Source organism: Eptatretus burgeri, chromosome 10 (genome assembly GCF_056783735.1).
Source record: "Eptatretus burgeri isolate ZD-2024b chromosome 10, Ebu_testis_v1, whole genome shotgun sequence".
Taxonomy (NCBI): Eukaryota; Metazoa; Chordata; class Myxini; order Myxiniformes; family Myxinidae; genus Eptatretus; species Eptatretus burgeri.
Genome location: NC_140970.1, coordinates 91221492 through 91245491, shown reverse-complemented (window position 1 = coordinate 91245491; position 24000 = coordinate 91221492). Strand labels below are relative to the sequence as shown.

General features: G+C 41.6%; 1 protein-coding gene across 5 annotated transcripts in view; it reads left to right on the top strand.

Moving 5' to 3' along the window:
- LOC147019103 (1-phosphatidylinositol 4,5-bisphosphate phosphodiesterase eta-2-like) overlaps positions 1-24000 on the top strand; it is a 236147-nt gene that overhangs the window by 201149 nt on the left and 10998 nt on the right. For all 5 annotated transcript variants that reach the window (XM_085899377.1, XM_085899381.1, XM_085899379.1 and 2 more), the window contains 3 exons: positions 2597-2721; positions 18418-18502; positions 23613-23759. In XM_085899377.1, the coding sequence (XP_085755503.1) occupies positions 2597-2721; positions 18418-18502; positions 23613-23759 (357 nt within the window). The remainder of the gene's footprint in view (positions 1-2596; positions 2722-18417; positions 18503-23612; positions 23760-24000) is intronic.

The window sequence follows — 24000 nt, the reverse complement described above, 5'->3', positions numbered from 1 at the left end:
TTGGCTCTTAATGTTCTGAGGGCGAAAATGTGAGTGATGTCAACGGAAATGCTACCTATGATAAGACTGTGTGCCTAACATCTCCCTAACTGAATCAGCAATAAAGTACTTTGAACTTGCAGTGTTCAAACTGCACAATGTACCTTTTACAGTCACAGCCTCATGCATGTGACATTTAGTTTTGTACTATATGTTAAAAAAATAACATACTGGCTTTCATGCCACTAATTCATTTTTGTTGAGTATTTTTGCCAAATTCCAGGGCTGGGGACTGGCAGGGGAACTTAGAGCTATGCCCACTCACCTTTAAGCTGTTTCACCTGGGTTTGAATCTCGAACCAGCCATAAACTGTCTCCATAGTTTTTCGTATGCAGAGCGAGGCATCAATGTGTGCACTTTCCATCCAATGGATATTGAACCAAACCCATCTGCCAGCACTGGGACATGTCTTTCAATCCAGACAAATCTCACACTCTCACTATGTCTCTTCGAAAGGACCGTTTACAAAACCCCCCCATCCACTTTCTCAACAATCCTCTGGAAGAAGTCTTTTCTTTCAAGCTTCTGGGTCTCACTATCTGCCATGACCTTTCCTGGGAAAGTCACATTTCCAACCTTGCCTCAAAAGCCAGTCGCCGACTGGGAATCCTCCGTCGTGCAAAGTCCTTCCTCGGCCCTCTTGAGCTCCTGACCACTTACAAAGCTTTTGTCCGTAGCCTGATGGAGTACTGCTCTCCCCTCTGGGCTGGTGCTCCTGCCTCCCACCTTTCTCGACTTCACGCTGTCGAAACCAGGGCTTTTAAGATCATTGGCATCTCCCGCAATGAAGCTGAGTCTTTGGGCCTCTCACTCAATCACCGCAGGTTGGTCGGTGGTCTTTCTGTCTTCTACCGACTCCTCTCCAGCCTTGCCCCCCTCTGCCCTCTCTGTGATTTGTCCCACCCACATTTCCACAGGGCGCTCAAGGGCCGCCAACAACCCGCTTCTTGTAAAACTACCAAAATCACGAATCACTGCTCATCTTCACTCTTTCATTCCTCTTTTTTCCCGCCTTTGGAATAAACTTCCTCACTCTATTCTTTCCCATTCTTCCCTCCAGGCTTTCAAAACAGCTGTTCACCACCACCTCTTATCTTCCCCCATCCAAATCCTCGATCTTTTCTACCCCCGATAATCCACCCAAGCCCACTTCCTTCAATTCTCCTGCTTTCCTTCCTGAAAGTCCCTTTAATGTCCATCTTCCCCTCGCCATGTTCCCCGTCCCATCCCCATCCCTCCCCCTTCCACAGTTCACCTGTGTCTGTTCCCCAATGTTTTGTCCCTTCCACTCCCGCCCCTCTTGTCTCATGCCTCCTTGCTGTGAGTTGTGTGTTAGCTCTCATACGAGCCTCGACCAAGGTATACAAAAAAAAAAAAAAAAAAAAAAAAAAAAAAAAAAAAGCACTGGTTGTTGTTGGGCATGAAAGATCTTGCCATGTCATTCTTGAAGAGTAGCTTAGTTATCTCTGTCATCCGAAACAATTTACAAGTTCCCACCTAAATAGGCTTCAGTCGAACGTCAGGCCTGGCCAGATAGTTTGTAAAAGACTTGTACCAAAGATTTTCCCAGGCCCACCCTGCAAATAGGTGGGAGTAATTGAGGTGTTTAAAAGAAGTGGATTTTTGTCGAATTCCAATCTTATTGTCTAAAAGGTTTTAGTCTGGCCGATGCAGCCTGTGTGATCCAATCTCAGTAATCGTTTTCAAAATCACTCTTCATTGCTCACAAAATAAACTGAGTGTTCATTTGTTTGGAGAGATGCTCATCCATACTCGATTCGAGAGTTATAAAATATTCACATTGATATTTATTTTGACTCTCCTTCACTGCCTGTTTTGGATGAGTCTATTCTTCCCATCATTCTGACATTCATTTGTCTTTCTTGTGTTGATTCCTGGAACAGAAATTATGCCATTTTCATTGAAGTTCTTTGTCCTTGAATTTGTTGCCTATTGTGAAGTTCTTTTGTAATAATTTTCAAATTTGATACAGAATTAAACTAATGTGTGCTATATTTCCACATGCATATCAGTCCATCATAAGGCTATCGCCACAACACGATGTTTTTCTTTCCTTACTATGACATCATTGTGTGCCCCACATGTGATGCATAACCCATAAACAGATCTATATTCAACCCCAGAGTTCTTCGATTTTGCTCTTTAATCATAGCTTTTGAGTGCTCAGGACTCTCATCGTAAATGCAAAGCTCATGATGAAATCTCAAGAAATGCCCAACTCAACTTGCAAATGAAAACACAGCATCAGTTTTCCTTGCTGCAGCATATCAAAGCACACATACTGGCTTTCTTATTCATTTAATAGTTAAACACATCATCACAGTGGCTAACAACTTTGTATACATTTTCTCTCTGATACACTTGGTGGTTACACTGTCATGGAGTAGTGACTTTATGTCAACAGGACTTTGATTTGAAATTCTCTCATTTACAAAAGGACATAAAATAAAGTAACATGCATCCCTGTTATCTGGCCTGGACAAACACTGTGCATATTGCTGTTTGTTTTCTGTATTGTTGACATGTATGGCTCAGAGGGTTTTAACCCTCTGTCCGAGGAGGTGCTCCAGGAAAGGTTACACACAGAGCTGGCTGTCAAGGTAATCAGCGGACAGCAGCTGCCCAAACCACCAGATTCCGTCCTCGGTGACCGTGGAGAGGTATGGTGTCTGTACTAATTTCTGTCTGTGCATTTTCTGTGCAAAATTTTTGTCTTTATCTATTTTTCTTTTACTCAGTGGTTGGTTTATTTCTGCCTTTACTAGTTGTCTGTTTTCTGTGTTTTCTATTTTACAGACTGTTAACATTTGTACTTGTTTACAAGGAGTGTTCAAAAGGTTATACGAATGAGAATCTCACAATAATTCAAGACAAGCAAACATATTTTATTATTTTCCAATACATACACATGTATATATGCCGGAGTTGTAACCAAGTCATTTTGTTCAAGTCTTTTTTTTCAAATCACAAGCAAGTCTCAAGTTGTTATGGTCAAGTATCAAGTCTGAAGTTGTCTCAGGTCACTTGATTTTTACTGTACCACAAAATATATTACACATGTTTATGACAGGATGCCTCCATGGAAGAAAAAGGGATAAAAACTTGTTCTCTTCAAGATTTATATACAAGACTTCATCAGGCTCAGGTGTGAAGCTTCAGCCTCACTGACCTTTCAGAAGTTTTGTTAAGCCGCTTCAAAATATGCTGTTTTGATGCAATTCGCATTTACAGAAACACATATGATATATAGCTTTTACTGGGAAGAATGAGGTGTAATAGACTGAGGAAGCGTTGATGTGACATGGGACAATAATTAAACCCATGAAGCCTAGCACGTCCGTTTTTTTGAGCTCACAAACAAACGGAGACGTGGAGTTGGGTAATACCAAGGTTGACCATCTTCATGGGTACCCTGTCCCCCTCTCCAGTCAAACAATACCAAGCACGGCACTCTACGACCTCCACTGCAGAGTTGTCGCCTTTGGTCCCTGTCTACATATTACTTATTACGCAATGGAGTTCTCTGTGTAAAATTGTTCAAAATAGCAATGCCCTCACTATATAGGTTATATTAATGTGTTTAAGCATCAAAATTAGCGTTCAAGATCTGATAACCGAAAGCAATGAGATATGATGATGTAAATATGACATCTGATGGCACACTGAGTTGTAATGAGGTCAATGTAAATGAAGTTTGACTTTTAATAAAATATTTCTTGCATGGGGAGTTCATATCCCATCAGCATTGGTACATAACTTTATGGGAATGTCAAGTGTTTGCTGGTGGTGAATGAAACTCGAACCCCAACCATTCGCATGTACATGTTAAATTTTAACCTCAGAATATATTTTGTTTGCTGTATCCAGAAGTGTAATTGATTTTGAGGATTGCTTTTGCTGTGAAGCCTAAGTTCAAGGGGAGTAATGGAGGCGATGTGTTACGACTCTTTTCTTATGTTATTTAGTTTGCAATGAGATTATTATTGCTCTCAGTATAAGTGCAAAACAGTCAGGATACAATATGTTGATTTTCGGTAGATTTGCACCAAGAAAACGTTGGCGAAATGTGTTTACGATTTGAGTCATTAGGGCTCGTGTTCCTTCGTATGTGTGACTTGGGCAAAATGTCTCCCTTCAGACTCCTTAAGAAACTAAGGTTCCTTAATTTCTGTGAATAGGAGTTACCTTATGTCGTTGTGTAACGAGAAAGTTCTCATATGTGTTAAATGAAATTCTCTAGCTATTTGCTGGTGTGTAGTCCGATTGAGTAAGTGTAGCTGGTGTATAATTATGGTGTGGCACCGCTGTGCTGATTTTTTAAAAATCAGACGCATTTTGGGGGAGAAATGAGGATTGTTGACGAGTCAAAAAAATATGTACATAGCTTGAGTCACACTAGCCTGGTGTTGGCTCAGTGGTTAGGGTGGCTGCTTGGGATCCGAGGGTCCTGAGTTCAAGCCTCGTTGCCTGCTGAATTAATTCACCAGGGGGTTGACTCAGCCTGCCATCCTTCCGAGGTTGGCAAAATGAGTACCAGCTTGCTGGGATGACCGAGTCATTCAAGTATCCTGCGTCAGAGTGGCGACCTGTCCAGGATTGTGCCCAATAGCCAAGGAGACTGCTTCGGCAGCACCAACGCTCTGTACAGAGTATGGTCCCAATGGACTGGACTGGAGTCACACTAAAGTCCAAAACAATATTTAAAACTATTCAGTGGAGAAATGAGCTATTTTAAAAATAGTATTAAAGCCGTTTCAGTCGAGTAGTAATTTTTATACATTGTTAAAAGAATTTCTGTGAGAAATGGGCAATCTTTGAAAAATATTTAAATCAATTTCAGTCAAGAAATTAGCAATATTTAATTGGAGAAATGAATGACATCTAAACAATATTTAAAACAACATCAGTGGAGAAATGAGCAATTTTTATACAATAATTATAACAACTTCAGTGGAGAAATGACCACTTTTTACGCATTATTAAAACATTTTCAGTGAGAAATGAGCAATCTTTGAAAAATAGTTATGTCAATTTCAGTCAAGAAATTAACAATATTTAATTGGAGAAATGAATGATTTTTAAACAATATTCAAAACAATTTCAGTGAGGTAATTTTTATACATTATTAAAACAATTATAGTGGTAAATGAGCAATTTTTATACAATAATTATAACAACTTCAGTGGAGAAATGAGCACTTTTTATGCATTATTAAAACATTTTCAGTGAGAAATGAGCAATCTTTGAAAAATATTGATATCAATTGCAGTCAAGAAATTAACAATATTTAATTGGAGAAATGAATGATTTTTAAACAATATTCAACACAATTTCAGTGAGGTAATTTTTATACATTATTAAAACAATTATAGTGGTAAATGAGCAATTTTTAAGTAATGTTTAAAACAATTTCATTGGAGAAATGAGCAATTTTTAACCAATATTTAAAACAATTGTGGTGTTGACTGCAAATTTTTTTTCTTTGTTTTGTTTTTTTAGCAATATTTTAATCAATTTCAGTGAAGAAGTAATTTTTATACATTATTAAAACAACTATAGTGGTGAATGAGCAATTTTGAAACAGTATTTAAAACGATTTCAGTGGAGAGGTTCTTCGTCTGCAGCATGATGGAGTAGTGCTCTCTATCCTCTGGACTGGTGCTCCTGCCTCTCACCTTTCTCAGCTTCACGCTGTGGAAACCAAGGCATTTAGGATCATTGGTATCTCCCGTGATGAGGCTGAGTCCCCCCCCCCCCATATTTCCGCAGGGTGCTCAAGGTCCGCCAGCAACTCCCCTTCTGGTAAAACTACCAAAATCACGATTCACTGCTCACCTTCACTCTTTCATTCCTCTTTTTTCCCGCCTTTGGAATAAACTCCCTCACTCTATTCAATCCCATGATTCCCTCCAGGCCTTCAAAACAGCTGTTCACCACCACCTCTTATGTTCCCCCATCCCAAACTCCTTCAAATTCCCTGCTTTCCTTCCTGAAAGTCCCTGTAATGTCCATCTTGTATATCCCGTGTTCCCTGCCCCATCCCTCTCCCTTCCACAAATCTCCTGATGTCTCTGTTTCCCACTATTTTGTCCTGCCCTCTCCTGCCCCTCTTGTCTCATGCCCCCCTTGCTGTGCGTTGTGTGTTCGCTCTCATACGAGCCTCAACAATGTACACAAAAAAAGAAGTAATTTTTATACATTATTAAAGCAACTAGTGCAGGCCCATAGGTGTGGGTCCGTAGGTGTGTGGCCGTACATGCAAAAAAAGAATAAAAAAAACCTTTCAAACCGCGTGCCAGAAACAACAACCACACAGGCCGTTCCTTCGCTCTCGCGTGCCCGTGCGTGTAAACGACGACTGGATTGAGGCATTGTTTCAATTAGATCGGACCAACCGTATCATAAATGGCCAGAACTTGGGAAACCTGGGAAACAGCTGAAACGGATGAAGAAGAACGATATCAAACCTTGAATCAAATCAAATCAATTGAATCAAATCAAACGATATCAAATCAGACGATATCAAACCCCCTCTCTCATATGACGTCTCATATCAAACCCCCTCTCTCTCTCTCGCCCCTCTGTAAATTGTGACGTCCAATCAAATGAAGAAGAAGAAGAAGAATTGTGACGCCCCCTCTCTCTCGCCCCCCTTTTTCGTCCTCCTCTCTCGCCCCCCTCTCTCGCCCCTCCTCTCTCCCCTCTCTTGAATTGTGACGCCCCTCTCTCTCCCCCTCTCTCCCCCCTATCAAACACGCAGACATTAATATTAATATTAAGACACACAGACATTAATATCAAGCCTTCAAAAGGCACATACTCCTCTGTAAATTGTGACGTCATATCAAACGAAGAAGAAGAAGAATTTATGATACGGAACAATATTCCACTGTAAATTGATGTCATATCAAACGAAGAAGAAGAAGAATTGTGACGCCCCTCTCTCTAGCCCCCCCCATTTCACCCTCCTCTCTCGCCTCCCCTCTCTCGCCCCCTCTCTCGCCCATCCTCTCTTGAATTGTGATGCCCCCTCTCTCTTGCCCCTCTTCTCTCTCCCCCTCTCTTGAATTGACGCCCCCTCTCTCTCGCCTATCTATAATTATAGATAGATAATCTATATAACTCTCCTCCCCTCTCTCCCCCTCTCGCCCCCCTCTCTCGCACCTCCTCTCTCCCCCTCTCTTGAATTGTGACGCCCCCTCTCTCTCCCCCTCTCTCCCCCCTCTCTCCCCCTATCAAACACACAGACATTAATATTAATATTAAGACACACAGACATTAATATCAAACCTTGAAAAGGCACATCCGTGGGTCCCCAGAAATATTCCTGGCAAGTTTTAATCAGATCGGACCGTCAATCGTGCAAAAAAAATAATAATAATAAATGAATAAACATTAATTGTGACGTCATTTGTGATGTCATAGCGCAGTGTCTTGTCATTGGTCGAGAGATAAATGGCCGTAACTTGGGAACCGCTCGTCTGATTGATATCAAACCTCGAAAAAGCACATCCGCGGGTCCCCAGCAATATTCCTGGCAAGTTTCAATCAGATTGGACCGTCAATCGTGCAAAAAATAATAATAATAATAATAATAAAAAAGAAATAAACATTAATTGTGACGTCATTCGTGACGTCATAGTACCGTGTCTTGTCATTGGTCGACAGATAAGTTGCCGTAACTTGGGAACCGCTCGTCCGATTGATATCAAACCTCGAAAAGGCACGTCTGCGGGGTCCCGGCAATATTCCTGGCAAGTTTCAATCCGATCGGACCGGCGGTCGTCGAGAAACTCTGATCGCATACAGACAGACACACACACACACACACACACAGATTTCTGGAATTATAGATAGACTAGTACGGGCCCGTAGGGGCGGGCCCATAGGTGCGTAAACGATGACTGGAATGGGGCATTATTTCAATTAGATCGGACCAACCGTATCATGAATGGCCATAACTTGGGAAACACCTGGGAAACATATTCAGGTCTCCAGCGTCAATTGTGACGTCATATCAAATGAAGAAGAATTGTGACGCCCCCTCTCTCTCGCCCCCTCGCTCCCCCCTTGTCTCGCCCCTCCTCTCTCCCCCCTCCTCTCTCGCCCCTCTCTCTCGCCCCTCTCTCTCGCCCCTACTCTCACCCCCCTCTCGCCCCTCCTCTCTCCCCGTCTTGAATTGTGATGCCCCCTCTCTCTTACCCCCTCTTTCCCCCTCTCTCCCTCCCCTCTCTTGCCCCCTCTCTTCCCCCTCTCTCCCCCTCTCTCTCCCCCTCTCTCCCCCTCTCTCCCCCTCTCTCATCCTCATCTCACCCCTCCTCTATTCCTCCTCTCTCTCCCCCTCTATCTCCCCCTCTCTCTCCCCCCACTCTCACCCCTAGTCTCGCCCCTCCTCTCTCCCCCTCCTCTCTCCCCCTCCTCTCTACCCCTCCTCTCTCGCCCCGCTCTCTCGCCCCTCTCTCTCGCCCTTCTCCCTCACCCCCACTCCCACCCCCTCTCTCTCCCCCTCCTCTCTCTCCCCTCCTCTGTCCCCTCTCCTCTCTTCCTCCCCTCTCTTGCCCCCCTCTCACCCCCTCTCCTCTCTCCCTTCACTTGCCCCCTCTCTTGCCCCCCTTTCACCCCCTCTCCCACCCTTCTTTCCCCCTCCTCTCTCCCTTCTCTTGCCCCCCTCACCCTTCTCTCTCCCCCTCCTCTCTCCCTCCCCTCTCTTGCTCCCCTCTCACCTCCTCTCTCCCTTCTCTTGCCCCCCTCTCACCCCCTCTCTCGCCTTTCTCTCTCTCCCCTCTCTTGCCCCCCTTTCACCCCCTTCTCCCGCCCTTCTCTCTCCCCCTCCTCTCTCCCTTCTCTCTTCCCCCTCCTCTCCCCCTCCTCTCTCCCTCCCCTCTCTTGCCACCCCCCCTCTCACACCTCCTCTGTCTCATCCCCCTCTCTCCCCTCTCTTCCCCTCCTCTCTCGTCCCTCCTCTCTCATCCCTCTCTCTGTAAATGTATTCACAAATGTCCACCAAGCACAATGATTAATTCCAACCTTGGGAAAAAAACAGCTTTCAAACCCTTGGGAAACAGCTGTTTCCCTTGGAAAATTCAAACCTTGGGATTAATTAATAATTTGCATAATAATCAAACCTTGGGATTAAATAATTAAAAAAAATTAATAATTAAATAATAATCAAACCTTGGGATTAATTAATTAATTCAAACGTTGGGATAAAACAGCTTTCAAACCTTGGGAAACACTTGGGAAACAGCTGAAATGGATGAGGAAGAATGATATCAAACCTTGAAAAGTCACATACCCAGGTCCCCAGTGTCGATTGTGACGTCATACCAAACGAAGAAGAAGAATTGTGACGTCAATCGTGCAAAAAAAAAAAAATAATAAATAAACATTAATTGTGACGTCATTCGTGATGTCATAGCACCGTGTCTTGTCATTGGTCGACAGATAAATGGCCGTAACTTGGGAACCGCTTGTCCGATTGATATCAAACCTTGAAAAGGCACATCAGCGGGTGCCCGGCAATATTCCTGGCAGGTTTCACTCCGATCGGACTGGTGGTCATCCGGTTATTAATAATTTGGGAAAAAATGGCATGATAAGGTGAGAAGGTGGAACGACACCTTCAGCTGCCATATATACACCTTTTCAACACTGAAAAAGCAATAAAATGGCCGTAACTTGGGAACCGCTTGTCTGATCGATATCAAACCTCGAAAAGGCACATCCGGGGGTCAGCGGCAATATTCCTGGCAAGTTTCAATCAGATCGGACCGGCGGTCGTCGAGAAACGGTGGACACACACACACACACACACACACACACACACACACACACACACACACACACACACATTGCTGGAATTATAGGTAGATTATAGTGGTGAATGAGCAATTTTTAAACAATATTGTTGCGGGCCGGGTGTCGGGTGAGAAGACCACTGGGGGGAGGGGGGGGGTGAAGCTATCTTGGCTCCCACGAGCTTCCCAGAATTGTCGGCCGTTGCACATGGATAATTCCGTGATGTGGCGGGTCGCTTAACTGACCGTAGACGCCAATAACTCAACCGCGTGACCTCGGGTCCTCCCGTCTATGGGTTAATTGGGTTACCTAATTAATCACGTGATTTAATTACCGGGGAACCACGCCCTCGGTACGCCTTGCCCGAACCGGATCACTCTACCGGATCGGATAACTTTTCCGGATCGGATGCAGCCGAGTGACACTGCCAAGGACGTACCGGCTAAAAGGAACGAATCGTTGGGAATAAATCCCAGCAGCTAGGATTCGGACCATGCTGAACCAATGACAGAAACCACAAAAACGGGCTAGGAACATTCCTAATAATGATTTATTTACAGACAACTTACAAAAGGGGACACAGAGCAGACTTAACGCAAAAATAATAACAATAACCATGATAACAATAACGATCTTCTGCAGTCTTACTCAAGCAGACAGGTGCCAGGACGGACACACACACACACACACACACACACACACACACACACACACACACACACACACACACACACACACACACACACACACACACAGAAAACCCGATGAAGAGCAAGTATTGAAACAAGAAGGGAGAGGAATTGAGGCTACGATCTCGGCACCTTTGTACTTGATTGCACGATCGCGCTACCAATACGTTTCGGGGAGGGGGGGTGGGGAAATGCTCCGTGGTGCAGTACCCGACAGCTGACGCGTTGTCTCTGGCTTCAGCAGTGCATGTGGAGACCATGGGCATGAAGGAGGGGTTTGAGTGGAGAAAGGGCAGTGTCCAGAGTGCATGGATGGAGTGGTAGGTGGGACCAGGTAGGCAGGTTAGGTCAACGTCATGTGGGCGGAGACGAGGAGGTGGAGTCCAGGCAGCAAGAGGCGGGTCGTGGCGATGTCTGGCAGAGAGGTGAGGACGAGAGAGAGGCGGAGGAACTGCTCCGACCTTTATAGGACTCGCAGCATGGGGCGGGGGGCAACCCCGAAGCAAAGTCATCACCTGAATCGGGCACCCCAATTGGCCTTGATCCCTCACGCGGCCCGCTAACTTTGGCCAGAAACCGCAACACTCCGTTTCCGGCAAGGTAATCCCAGACAGCGAAAATATTCTGCTCCGACCCCACGACATGACACGAATCGCCCACACTGAACTTGGCGCTCGAAACATCCCGCAAAAAACCCCGGGCTGTGCCCTGACGACCGGCCGAGGATCCCGCATGCCCGCTTGGTCATCCGACCAGCGCTGATCAATGCGCTTTCTCCACATGCGCCAATGAGGTACGCATTGTACAACATTCCCCTGCTCGATCACAGCTTCACTAGCCGTAGAGATGAGAAGACGTTCACCATCCATGGGGAATCCGCTGCTGCCCGCGAGGGCTGAAGGTACCTTGTTATGGATAAATCCATGCATGTTTCGCGCAGTACGTGTGGATCCGCCATGGCCTACATGGTCAGTGCTCGCGTTCGCCCGGTTCTACTAGCGTGTGCGTGGGGCAAACAACAATATGTGTCAGTTATTGAGGAAATACGATACAAAGTTGTGAGCGGTGCATTCGTGCCCTGCTTTGTACGATAACAAAGTCTCAAGCGGCGTACATGTCTGCCTTCGAGCACATTCCATACAGTGTGCGTGGTTCGGCCATTACGCACATAGCCAGCGCTCAGGTCCACATGACCCTGCTGGCGTGTGCGCGGGGCGAACACCAATATGTATCAGATATTTAGTTGAAAAGAAACGTGCCGCTTTTACTTCGTATACTCGCATCCCGCCCAACGTGATGTGGAGTCGCCTTTATGGGACTCCGTATGCATTTCCTGAAGCATGGGCATCATTTTGGTTGTGTTTCCTGTGTTGTGAAAAACACCATTCATGCAGCCTCTTCAGAGATATGCATTCGTATGCCTTTTTAATGCAACCGGCAATCTTCCCCAGATCATCCGAAGTTCGAGTCGATAATCCCGAACTGCCAAGTGCACTCTATGACTCGCCGCACACGTTGGGATGTGCGGCACACTGGCCGCATACTCGCCTCCGCGAGGACCCATCTCACAGCAGAGGGCGCACGTGGCTCAGATTTACCTGAGGAATAATCAGAAAAGAAGAGTAAGGACGAAATGAAGAATAAATGATGTAAGCAAACCTAGCTATGAGATCATCGCAACGCATGCCCCTGTTGTCCCGCTAGACAAAAGGAAAGGGACTATCTGCATGTATAATAATGGAATAACTGTCTTGGGACCACTATCTGTTGGATGCATGCAGTTCCAAGAACCGCAGCAATATTTTTAACAATTACAGTGGTAAATGCGTGATTATTTTTTCTTTGTGTTTTTTTGACAATATTTAAAACAATTTCAGTGGAGAAGTAATTTTTATACATTATTAAAACAATTACAATGGTGAATGAGTGATTTTGAAACAATATTTAAAACAATTTCAATGGAGAAGGAATTTTTATACATTATTAAAACAATTACAGTGATAAACTAGAGGGGGAGCACTCGGGAGAGTGCAAAACCTCCGCCGCCAATACTGCTGGGTCACTCAAGTGAACCTTATATCTTATTCATTAAATATGATGTCAACAGTGCTGACAGTTATAGTTCTTTTCTCCAACATTTTTTTTTGGGGGGGTGGGGTTGGAAATCACTTAAAACATGTAGAAATGCAAAAAAAAAGAAATCGAAATTTTGTTGAAAAAAAAGTTGCAAAATTTTTTTTTCTCTAACAATTTGTTTTTTTTGGGGGGGGAGGTTGGAAATCACTTAAAATATGTAGAAATGCAAAAAAAAAAATTTTTTCTCTAAATTTTTTGAGAGGGTTGGAAATTACTAAAAACATGTAGAAATGCAAAAAAAAAAATTGGGGGGGGTAACAATTTTTTGGTGGGGGTTGGAAATCACTTAAAACATGTAGAAATGCAAAAAAAATTCTTTTTGGGGGGGGTAACAATTTTGGGGGGGTTGGAAATCACTTAAAACATGTAGAAATGCAAAAAAAAAAAATTCTCGAACAATTTTTTTTGGGGGGGAGGCCAAGTCCAACATTTAATGGCATGATCCTTGGACCATACCTACCCCCCCCCCCCCACCAAGTTTCGTCGAAATCCGTCGAGGAGTTTTTCCGTAATACTGTTCACAAACAAACAAACAAACAAACAAACAGAAAGGGGTGAAAACAGTAACCTCCATCCATCTTCGAGGATGGCGGAGGTTAATTAGCGATTTTTAAACATTGTTTAAAATGATTTTCGATGCAGAAATAAATAATTTTGGAGAAGAAATGAGCAAATTTTAAACCAATTTTTTTAATGATTTTAGTCGAGACGTAAGCAATTGTTGAATGGTTTTTTTAATCAATTTTAGTGCAGAAATAATAAAATTTAAAATAAAACAATATTTAAAACAATTTCAATGGGTAATTCAGTTATACATCACTTCTTTTCATGGTTTTATTTAATGTCCTCTTACAATTATATTTATTTGCTTTCTTTTTTGTTCTTTTGTAATTACTTTGACTTATGTTGTGTCCTTTTTTAAAACAAAATTAAGACTCAAGAAAGAGGTAGAGGTTAATGTACTGAGAGTGGAACCACACTTGTAACAAGCAAGGGTAAAAACGACCATGAAAGAGGAGAGAAAAGAAGGGAGGAAACTCTAATCTATAAGTAATATGGTGGATTAGGTATGATTAATGGGAATAGAAAAGATCATGGGTAGGGATGGGGAATGAAAGGAGATGGTGGTGGACCGCTTGCTTGAAGCCTTGGACGTAAGAGGGTGACTGAAGTGATTGGTGTTTTATCCTGGGAAGAAACTTCCACAAATGGGAGAAATGAGGGATAAAAGAGTGGAGATGGGCAGAAAGCCTGGATTTTTGGAAGCTTAACTAGGAGGGAGCTACTGAAAGAATGCCTAAATCCTGGAGTTTCTGGAGAGTACAGTTAGCCAACTTTGCTGTATGGTTGGCGCAGGAGAGATCATGTCTAATGGGCAAGGCCTAAAAGTCCAGACAAGGAGACCAAGGGAATAGCTAGGTGCACCCTTTCCAGTGGCTAACCAAGGAATAGATACGGTAGGTGTATTCATTTTGCAATCCTTCCAGAGTGACAGGATGAAACTATAAGATTTGGAAGAATTGAAAGACACGTTTCATTCCTCAGACCAGTGTGGAATCAATTTCAGGTCAGTAGAGAGTGATGTAGCTGCTACCTACCTATCATTAGGACACGGTACTGGATGACACAATGTATAGTTGTCTGTAAAAAGGAAGACAAGGTTTTGGAAAATCACTGGACAAAAACATCAATGCCTTGGGGCACTTCAGCTTCTACTATGGGAGGAGAAGAGAGGGATCCATTGATAGCAACATGTTTTTTGTGTGTGAGTGGAGTAAGTCAGAAAGCCAAATGTAAAGGCAGCCTTGTATGCTATAGGCAGCAAGCCTGACAAGCAGAGCAGGATGCCAGCTGATATCAAATGCCCAAGATATGTCCGTGGAGATGTTTATGACCTCTTGTTTGAGATTTAGTGCCTCTGACCATTGCTGAGAAATAACCTGCCTTCCCTGTGTGTTTTATGATATTTTTTTTTTATCTTATGGGATATTTATAACATGATGCAATGTTTTCACAGGTCAAAACATTACACAACTCCTTATTCCATCACTGTACTTTTATCCATGCAATTAATCCAAATTTTCCTTTTTTATGTGTTCTTGTCCTTTGTGTGTTCTTTACCTGGGATAGCTTGTCTTATCTTTTACAGTTTCTGTGGCATGAAAGCTATTCTATGAGCCTAAAATGATGTAAGAAAAAAAAATCGATTATCTTTACAATTCAAACTACAAAACTCATTAATTCCCCCTTTTCAAACTGCCTATGTACACTTTCTTTAACCCATATTTTAAGTGTTGTGCTTTCCTTCACTTTTATTGTCTGGTGTTTTGGCACTGAGCTGGCCATATGGGATTTATTTTTTTTAATAATGAAAAAAACAAAACAGTGTGCTCTGAGATCCTTTGGATGGAGCATCTGTCAAATTGCTCTATTTTAGTCCACTTTCTCTTCCCTGCTGTGGTGTTATATGGTGTCCCTTTTATGTTGCTTGCAACAGCGTGATTACATGGAAACAGCTACCTGTTTCATAAAAGTGTCTGTCCTCCAATGGAAGAGAGTGTAGTGCTCCCTGCTGGGCATGACAGCCCATCAATTCTATATCACTTATTGTTGATGATACGGAGTCCATAGCTCTGAGCATCATTGGTGTTATCCCATGGGGCTGCTAAGGCCTAAGGTTGCTGTTTCATCAGTGCTTGTCCACCCTTTCGACTGTACTCTGGTGGCTCATTATATTCGTCATGCCACAAAAGTTCTGCACACTTTCTACTGATGAACTGCTTCAAGTTTAAACCATCTGTTCTACCACTTTCATTTTCTTCTACCCTTGTCCATTCTTGTCAAACTGGCTTCCTAATTCTGTCCACTTTCATTTTCCTCTTTTGGCCTTTAAGATGGATGCTCAGTTTCATGTCTCTGAAGACCATAGGACTGTTTGTGACCTCAGTAGATTTTCCTGCTTTAACCTCTTCCTCCAGAAACTATTCATTGATCCACTGTATTTGCTTGTTATTTTGCACACAATGTTTTTCTATTTTCCATTATTCCCTGGATTTCACAATTGGTATTTCTCTCCACATTATGGGATTGTTGAAATGTGTTTGATGGAGTCCTCTGCACCTTGCCACATTTTGCTCCTTCATGTCTGTATTCCTGGCCTTCCTTACTATTACTCAGTATCACAAATTCTAAACTACCTGAGTGCTTCAGGTGTATTTTTTGTTGCTGTATAAAGTGTGAACGAGATTGAAACAAAACATCAATTTCATTTGGTAAAATTCACATGATGGTAACTTTAGAAAGCAATACTAGTCTTCATGAAGGTGAGTGTTAGGCTGCATTGAGGAGGACAAATCAAACAATGTACCTTATCAACTGAAAACCAAGAAGATTGTGTTTACTGTGGTGGGAAGCAAGGAGCAACTGGTGGTTTGAGTATTCACCCTTCATCAAAGCAAAAGAGAGTAACTTTACACCCAAATATTACTCATGACACTAATATTGTAAACACATCGTTCCTTTATTTCCATTGCTCAACTATAGGGTTGGCAAGATAGCCGAGAGCCCAAGAGCCCTAGACCCGAGAGGTATACACACTCACCACCGAGCTATCCAACCTAGGTTTGAATATGGGTCCAACTAAAAAAAACTGTCATCCTGCTTTTTCATCCGCAGGGCTAGGCATCAATATGTGTGCCGTCCCTCAGATGGACGTTAAACTGGACCTCCCATCTGCCAGCATCAGTTGGTGGACGTTAAAGATCCAAATTGCTGCTCAGTTGGTCCAAATTGCTGCTCTCACTTACAAGGGATACTGCATCAGTAGCACATCTGTGCCACAGCAAATGATGTTACCCACAGCCATGTGCTCCATACGAAAGAAGAAGAGGAAGAGGAAGAAGTAGTCAAACTATTTATTTCATAAAAGCTGATTCAGGAAGTGAATGAAACTTAATTCATCATCTTTTCACTCACTTTTCTTCTTGCACTCCATAGCTTGATATGCCAGCTTTATGGGGAAGGTCCCTGTATGGGGTCAGAGCATATTGTGGATGCTAATTTAGCTGTTTGTTTTCTTAATTTTGTGATACTCACAGAAAAGCCCATCAAAATGACAGGAGACCCTTTTGTATTTTCACACTTTTCAGCCTTGAAAATTCGGACTAATATATAATACAATCCAACAAATGAGACTTTCCCTGCGGAGGGTTAGCGGAGAGGGGAGCGATTTGTCAAAAATATACACCGTTTCCATTATACACAGTCTTACACACACGCACGTACACACGCACGTACACATGCACACACGCACGCGCGCGCACACACGCTATCTCAACATAACGCCATCTTCCAAGAAAATAACAAAATCTTGCAAATTGCTTATCCCTTCATGTGGATGATATACATGAAGCAAAAACACGCGTACTGCCTATGTGCCTATGCAATAACATGGTGGTTACATAGCTCGGATAATTACAATTGCACTGGGCCGTGAGCTAACCCCCAAGACCTGAGGCCGTTGTAGCATCACAAAATGGTGGCCATGTAGTTTTTTGTTCTCTCCTTGTTCCAATTGTGTGTGGAGTCGGGTCCACAATTGGAACTAGGAAAAACAGCTGGCCAATCAATGGGGCAACGGCAATCCGTCCACACATAAATGGTCCATAAACAAACTGCCTTTTATATATTATACAGTATGTTAGACTGTCTGGGGTACCTAGCGTTGCTCGTTGTACTAATCCTGTTGGCATTTTGAAGAAATTAAATTTTGTTTTGTTTTTTTCTATTTTTTTTGCAGTGGCCTAAAACACTTCCTTACACCCGCTAAGGCATGATGTCGGCAATCATTTGATATTACCTTTTATGTAGCTCCAAAGGTTTAGGCATTGTAGAGCGATTTAAGAAATAAAATCCCCCAAAAATCCAACTTTATTTCAAAATTTCCCCAATTTTTTTGTTTTAATTTTTTTTTTTTTTTAGCCGAAAACACTCCCCGGTGCTCACAGATGAACCTCTGAAAGTTTGACGAAGATCCCTTTTGGCTATCTCTGAGAAAAATGATGACACACACACACAAACATCTCTCTTCTAGTTTTAGATGTGAGATGCAGTCACTTGATGATTGATGGAAACACTAATCAACATCAATAGCATTTATTGACACAATCTCTTACCTGTCAAAAATCGTGTAAATGCCACTTTAATTGGCCCATTATATTATGAAGTGGCAGGATAGCTCAGTTTCAAGCATGCTTCTCTCTGGGTTCAAATCTCGATGGTCGCATTTAACTAAAATCTGCCATCCTGGTGTACTGTCAGAGGAGGAACTGCATTTTGTAGCACACACCATCACATAATCCAGCTGTATGTTGTTTGCCTTTAAGTTGACGTACTATAATCCTTGGGTTAGCTGTATAATGAGTAGTAATTGCAGATTGTGTGTATGCTGATGTTTGGATGTGACACTGGCAAGATGATCAAAATGGCTTCTACCTGTGTTCCAATTATCTGCTGATAATAATTGACTTGTCACTTAATGAATGCAGTAACATCTGTCACATGTGGTCGTTTTTCTACTAAGTTCAACGGCCGCATAAAACAGGTGGCCTCTATCTTTTGATCTTGTTTTATTTATATCCTTTTTTTTATCAACATTCCTTATTTGTTGGGGATTAAACGTCAACTTCATGCAACGTGATCATTGGCTTGTAATTGAAGACATCTTCTTGGCAGATCATTGACCCGTTTGTGGAGGTGGAGGTTGTTGGAGTACCCATTGACTGTCGGAAGCAGCAGACAAGGGTCATTGATGACAATGGTAAGCAACTAGATGGAACAATAAATCGGAGCTGATAGCACATTAGTTAATTTCTAACTATTGTATATATTTTTTTGTCTACAGTGCATTAACAATGGTAAAGGATACACCTAATAAATTTGTACTTTATTTTCAGGCATATTATGAAATTATAGGTGAAATAATGCAAGGCGTGAGATTCACCTGCAATTAGGAGAGTTCGCTATGGATTTTTTTGTTTTTAATGTTTAAAATTTTGAAATAATTTTATGATTTAACAAAAAACTGTTGTTAACTTGATAACTGTGATCACTGGCTTACACAATGGTGATTGTCCACGACTTGCAGGGTGTTTCAAAAAGAGTGATGCAACTTTAAATTTTTATTTACAAAGAAACAGAAACCTCAGGAACATGAACCGAACATTTCTTGAAAGCTTATGACATGATATTTTATATCACTAATTGCCACTGCAGTAAATCACTGCAAGAGTCAGTGAGAGCCCAACTTGTGAAATTGGCATTTACGCAAAATCCTTGTAATTGGCGTTCTCGATGTGTGCCCGTCAGGGTTCAGACAGGCATTGATCCTGACTCCAAAGTTTTGTCCAACTTTTCTGTAGGTCTCGTGTGGCACTGCCTGTAGGTAGTCTGACACCTCCTGCTTCAGATCATCCAGTGTGGCATGGCGGTTGGCGGAGACAGCGCCCTTGGCAGCTCCCCAGAACCAGTAGTCCAGAGGGTTCAAGTCTGGGCTATGGGGTGCCCAGTCATGAGTGGTACCCAGGGCAATGAGGCGGTTTCTGAAGAGCTGCCGCAGGAAAATGATGGTGTCACCAGCTGTATGTGGGGGTGCACAATCCTACATAAACCAGGTCTGGCTGAATTGGTTTGGGGTAACCTTTTCTGCTAGATCATTATGGAACTTCTGGAGCACGGACCAGTAATGCTCACCATTGATCGTCACCATCCTGCTGTTGTCATTCTCAAACCAGTAAGGCCCGAGCGTTCCCCATCTGGCATTGAATGCGCAGAAGCATGTGACCTAAGGCTCTTTCAGGTACCTCTCAGTGATCTCCTCAGGTGGTTCTGCCGCCCAGAAAATGTTGTTGTGGTTGTTGATGGCACCGTTCAAGTGGAAATGGGCTTCATCACTGAACCAGATTGGATTGATCCAGTTTGGGTGCCACTCCATCCTGTCTCTGAGCCAGTTGCACAGATCAAATTTCCTTCTCATGTCGTCTTGACTAAGTTTATGCTTAATAGAGATGATGTATGGGAAAAGCTTCAGTTCCTTAGTGAGGATACGCCAGACTAATGTTGGTTTGATGCCTAGCTCCTGGGAGAACCGGCGGTGAGACTTCTTGGGACTGTCCACTGCAGAATCCTGCATGGCGTCGATGTTGGCTTCGCTCTTGGTTACTGATTATTATGTAAACATATATAAATATACATATATAAATGTGTATATATATATATATATATATATATATATATATATATATATATATATATATATATATATATATATATATATATATATACCAGGGGGTTGACTCAGCCTGTCAACCTTCCGAGGTCGGCGAAATGAGTACCAGTGTACTGAGCCGGTGTATACCCCGGTTAAAATAGGTGTACCATTTCCCTGTGTCGTAAGAGGCGACCAGGGTTGCGTCAGGAAGGGCATCTGGCGTAAAACATGTGCCAAATCACGATGCAGATCATAACGGATGATCCACTGTGGCGACCCCTAACGGGAGCAGCCGAAAGAAGAAGAAGAAGATATATATATATATATATATATATATATATATATATATATATATATATATATATATATATATATATATATATATATATATAACTTCAACAGTGTACACAAAGAAAAAAAAGTTAACAAAAATTAGTGCCCCCAATTTTTACTGGCACTACAGACTTTGTAGCACCACACCACACAGGCACCACAGAAACAATATATATATATATATATATATATATATATATATATATATATATATATATATATATATATATATATATATATATGTATATATATATGTATATATATATATATGTATATATATGTATATATATATATATATATATATATATATATATATGTATATATATATATATATATATATATATATATATATATATATATATATATATATATATATATATATATATATATATATATATATATATATATATATATATATATATATATATATATATATATATATATATATATATATATATATATATATATGTATGTATATATATATATGTATATATATATATATATATATATATATATATATATATATATATATATATATATATATATATATATATATATATATATATATATATATATATATATATATATATATATATATATATATATATATATATATATATATATATATATATATATATATATATATATATATATATATATATATATATATATATATATATATATATATATATATATATATATATATATATATATATATATATATATTGTTTCTGTGGTGCCTGTGTGGTGTGGTGCTACAAAGTCTGTAGTGCCAGTAAAAATTGGGGGCACTAATTTTTGTTAACTTTTTTTTCTTTGTGTACACTGTTGAAGTTTGCACGAGATATACAGAGGCCTGGTAGCAAGTCACCGTCAACATTAACAAAAGAAGAGATAATTAGATCACAATCTGAAAAAAGTAGGTCGACACTAATTCAATATCACGTGCACTATTATGATGCAAGAACATCATGGAAGGCTAAGCGGTCTTTGAGATTCCGCATTGGCAAAATTGAGTGATGACAAAAAAATACGCGTTTTTGTTCTTTTCAGACTGCCATTTGACCTTGACCTTTAACCCGAATGGGTATGGTGTAAATTTAGCATATATGTGCCTTAACCTCTGCTATCATTAGAGGGCAATTACGTTCTGATTGGACAAACCTTAGTCGTGTTATCGTCAAAAATGTTAAAATGTCTATAATTGGGTGATGACCTTAAAGAATTTGGTCAAAGTCAAAAAATGATGTCAACGCTGCAAACTTTCTATTCACATTATTGATGCAAAATTTCATTCTGAAAGTACCAGCTGGCTCTGAAATAAAGCTCAGATATTGATACAGTTTGGAAATTGGGAGTGCAGGAAAAAAATTATTTTTTATTATTAATCTTCTTACCATTCTGTATAAAACACAATGTGTGTTTGTGTGTTTGGTTGTGTGATGTCTGTCCCCCTTCAAAAGGACGATTTAAGAAGGGTTTTAAAGGACAATCTTTTAACACGACTGTGTGTTCACTACGTTCTCTTTTTTCAGGATTAAAAAAAAAACTCAGAAAACATTTTCCAGTGATTACATCTCTTCTTTTGTAAATGTAGACATTGACTGCAACCAGGCCTCAATCGCTGTGTGCAGAAGCGTTTAAAAAAAAAATACAAGGCCCAGGGAGGTGAAATTCGCTGCACATGATGTGTAACATGCGCAGAGTAAAATGAGTGTTAATTTACATACCAGCGATGTCAAATAAATATCAAAGATATAAGCACACCTGACGCTAGGCCGAGGCTTCAGGTTTTGGCACGCTCACGAGGCTATACCCTCAAAATGAAAGGTCCCAGAAGATAAAGAAAATAGGATAACATTTGTACATGTGGTGTTTTAATAGAACGCTTTTTCTTGCTACAAAACACCATATCTTCCAGTCTCTGAATAGCTTCTTACCATTTAACACACAATGTGTTTATGTATTTGTTTGTGTGATGTCTGTCCCCCTTTAAAAGGGTGGGTTTCAAAGGCTTTGAGTAGCGCTTTTGGAGGGATTTGAGTGCGGGGTTTTAATGGGCAATCTGTGAACACGACTGTGTGCCCACCGGTTAAAAGACCTAACAGACTCCGAGGACCCAGAAGACCCAACAGATCCAAAAATCCCGAACAACCCAGAGGACTCAAAAGACCCCAAGGACTCTGAAGACCCAAAAGATGCTGAGGACCCAAACAACACAGAAGGCCCAAAAGATCCCGAGGACGCAAAATAACGTGAGCACCCAAAAGACCCAAATGATCCAGAGGGCCCAAGAGATCCTGAGGACTCTGAAGACCCAAAAGAACAGTAATAAATTCTCTTACATTGGAATATGTAGACAGTGGCTTGCAAATTGAGACTTGAGGCCAGTGTACAAAAGCATTTTTAAAATCACAATAAATACAAGGCGCAGGGAGGTGAAATTTGCTGCACGTGATGAGCAATGTTCGCAGACTAAACCGAGTGTTCATTTACATCTGTAGGATGTCTAATAAATAAAGAAGATTATAAGCACACCTGACACTAGACCCAGGATTCAAACTTTGGCATGCCAACGCAACTGCACCGTAAAGTAAACTCTTCAAACCCGTCATTTTTGACGGGCTTTATACTATTAATAATAATAATTTTCGAAATGGTGCATTAGTACTCCTCGGGGTCTAAAAGAACTCTGCGGTGGCATTAAAAATTGGGGGCACCAATTGTGGAAACAAACCTTGCAAGCAATAAGCCTTCCCCTATCCGAAAGGGAGAGGCTTAAGAGACAAGGTCTCACCCTACCCCTGTCAATTTAGTTAAAGTGCAGCGGCAGCAAAACCATTCATTTCAGTATCACATGGGCCTGACATGATGACTTGGAGGTACGCACACTCACTTATAAGCTGTCTAGCCTGGGTTTGAATCCTGATCCAGCTATAAACTGTCATCCCAGTGTTTCACAGGCAGGGTGATTCATCAATGTATGTGCCATCCCTCGGATGGATATTAAACGGGTGTGCTGTCTTGCTGTCTGCCAGCATTCGTTGGTGGACATTAAATATCCTACAGTTTCCTTTGTGAAGGGTAGGCCAGCTATCGCCAGCACCTGAGCAAGTTACAAATTACTTCCCTAAACAGCAGAGGGCATTCAAATTGGTGACACAACCCACTCCCTCAGCCAATGATGCAACCCCACAGCCTTGTACTGCATACGAACGAAGAAGTATCACATGGAAATGGTTCAATGGTGTCCTTGAACACAATAAACCTTGATGTAGTATGAACCATAAAAATGACAATAAGCAAATTTTCTACTCCCGGTCATCAGGGTTTAACCCAGTGTGGGACGAGACCTTGGTCTTCCACCTGCATGTGCCCGAACTGGCTTTGATTCGTTTTCTGGTGTGGGATCACGACCCTATTGGGCGAGATTTCATCGGCCAAAGAACTGTCAGCTTCCGCAGCATCATGACAGGTATGCATTACACCATCACTCGGTTGGATTTCCCTCGGGCAAAGTCATTGCTGAGATGCGTCCGACTTTTGGGACAGAGTTTCGTGGAAAGCCAAATTGATGTTCACTTGCGCAATGTTTCACTGTTTAGCTGGCTACTTGATAATATGTATGGCTCTTTGACTCTGACTACCCACTTGGTTGGCAGTTGGCCTTACTAGATGGCTTTTTAGCAAGCTGTATTGAAGTAGATTATGTGAGT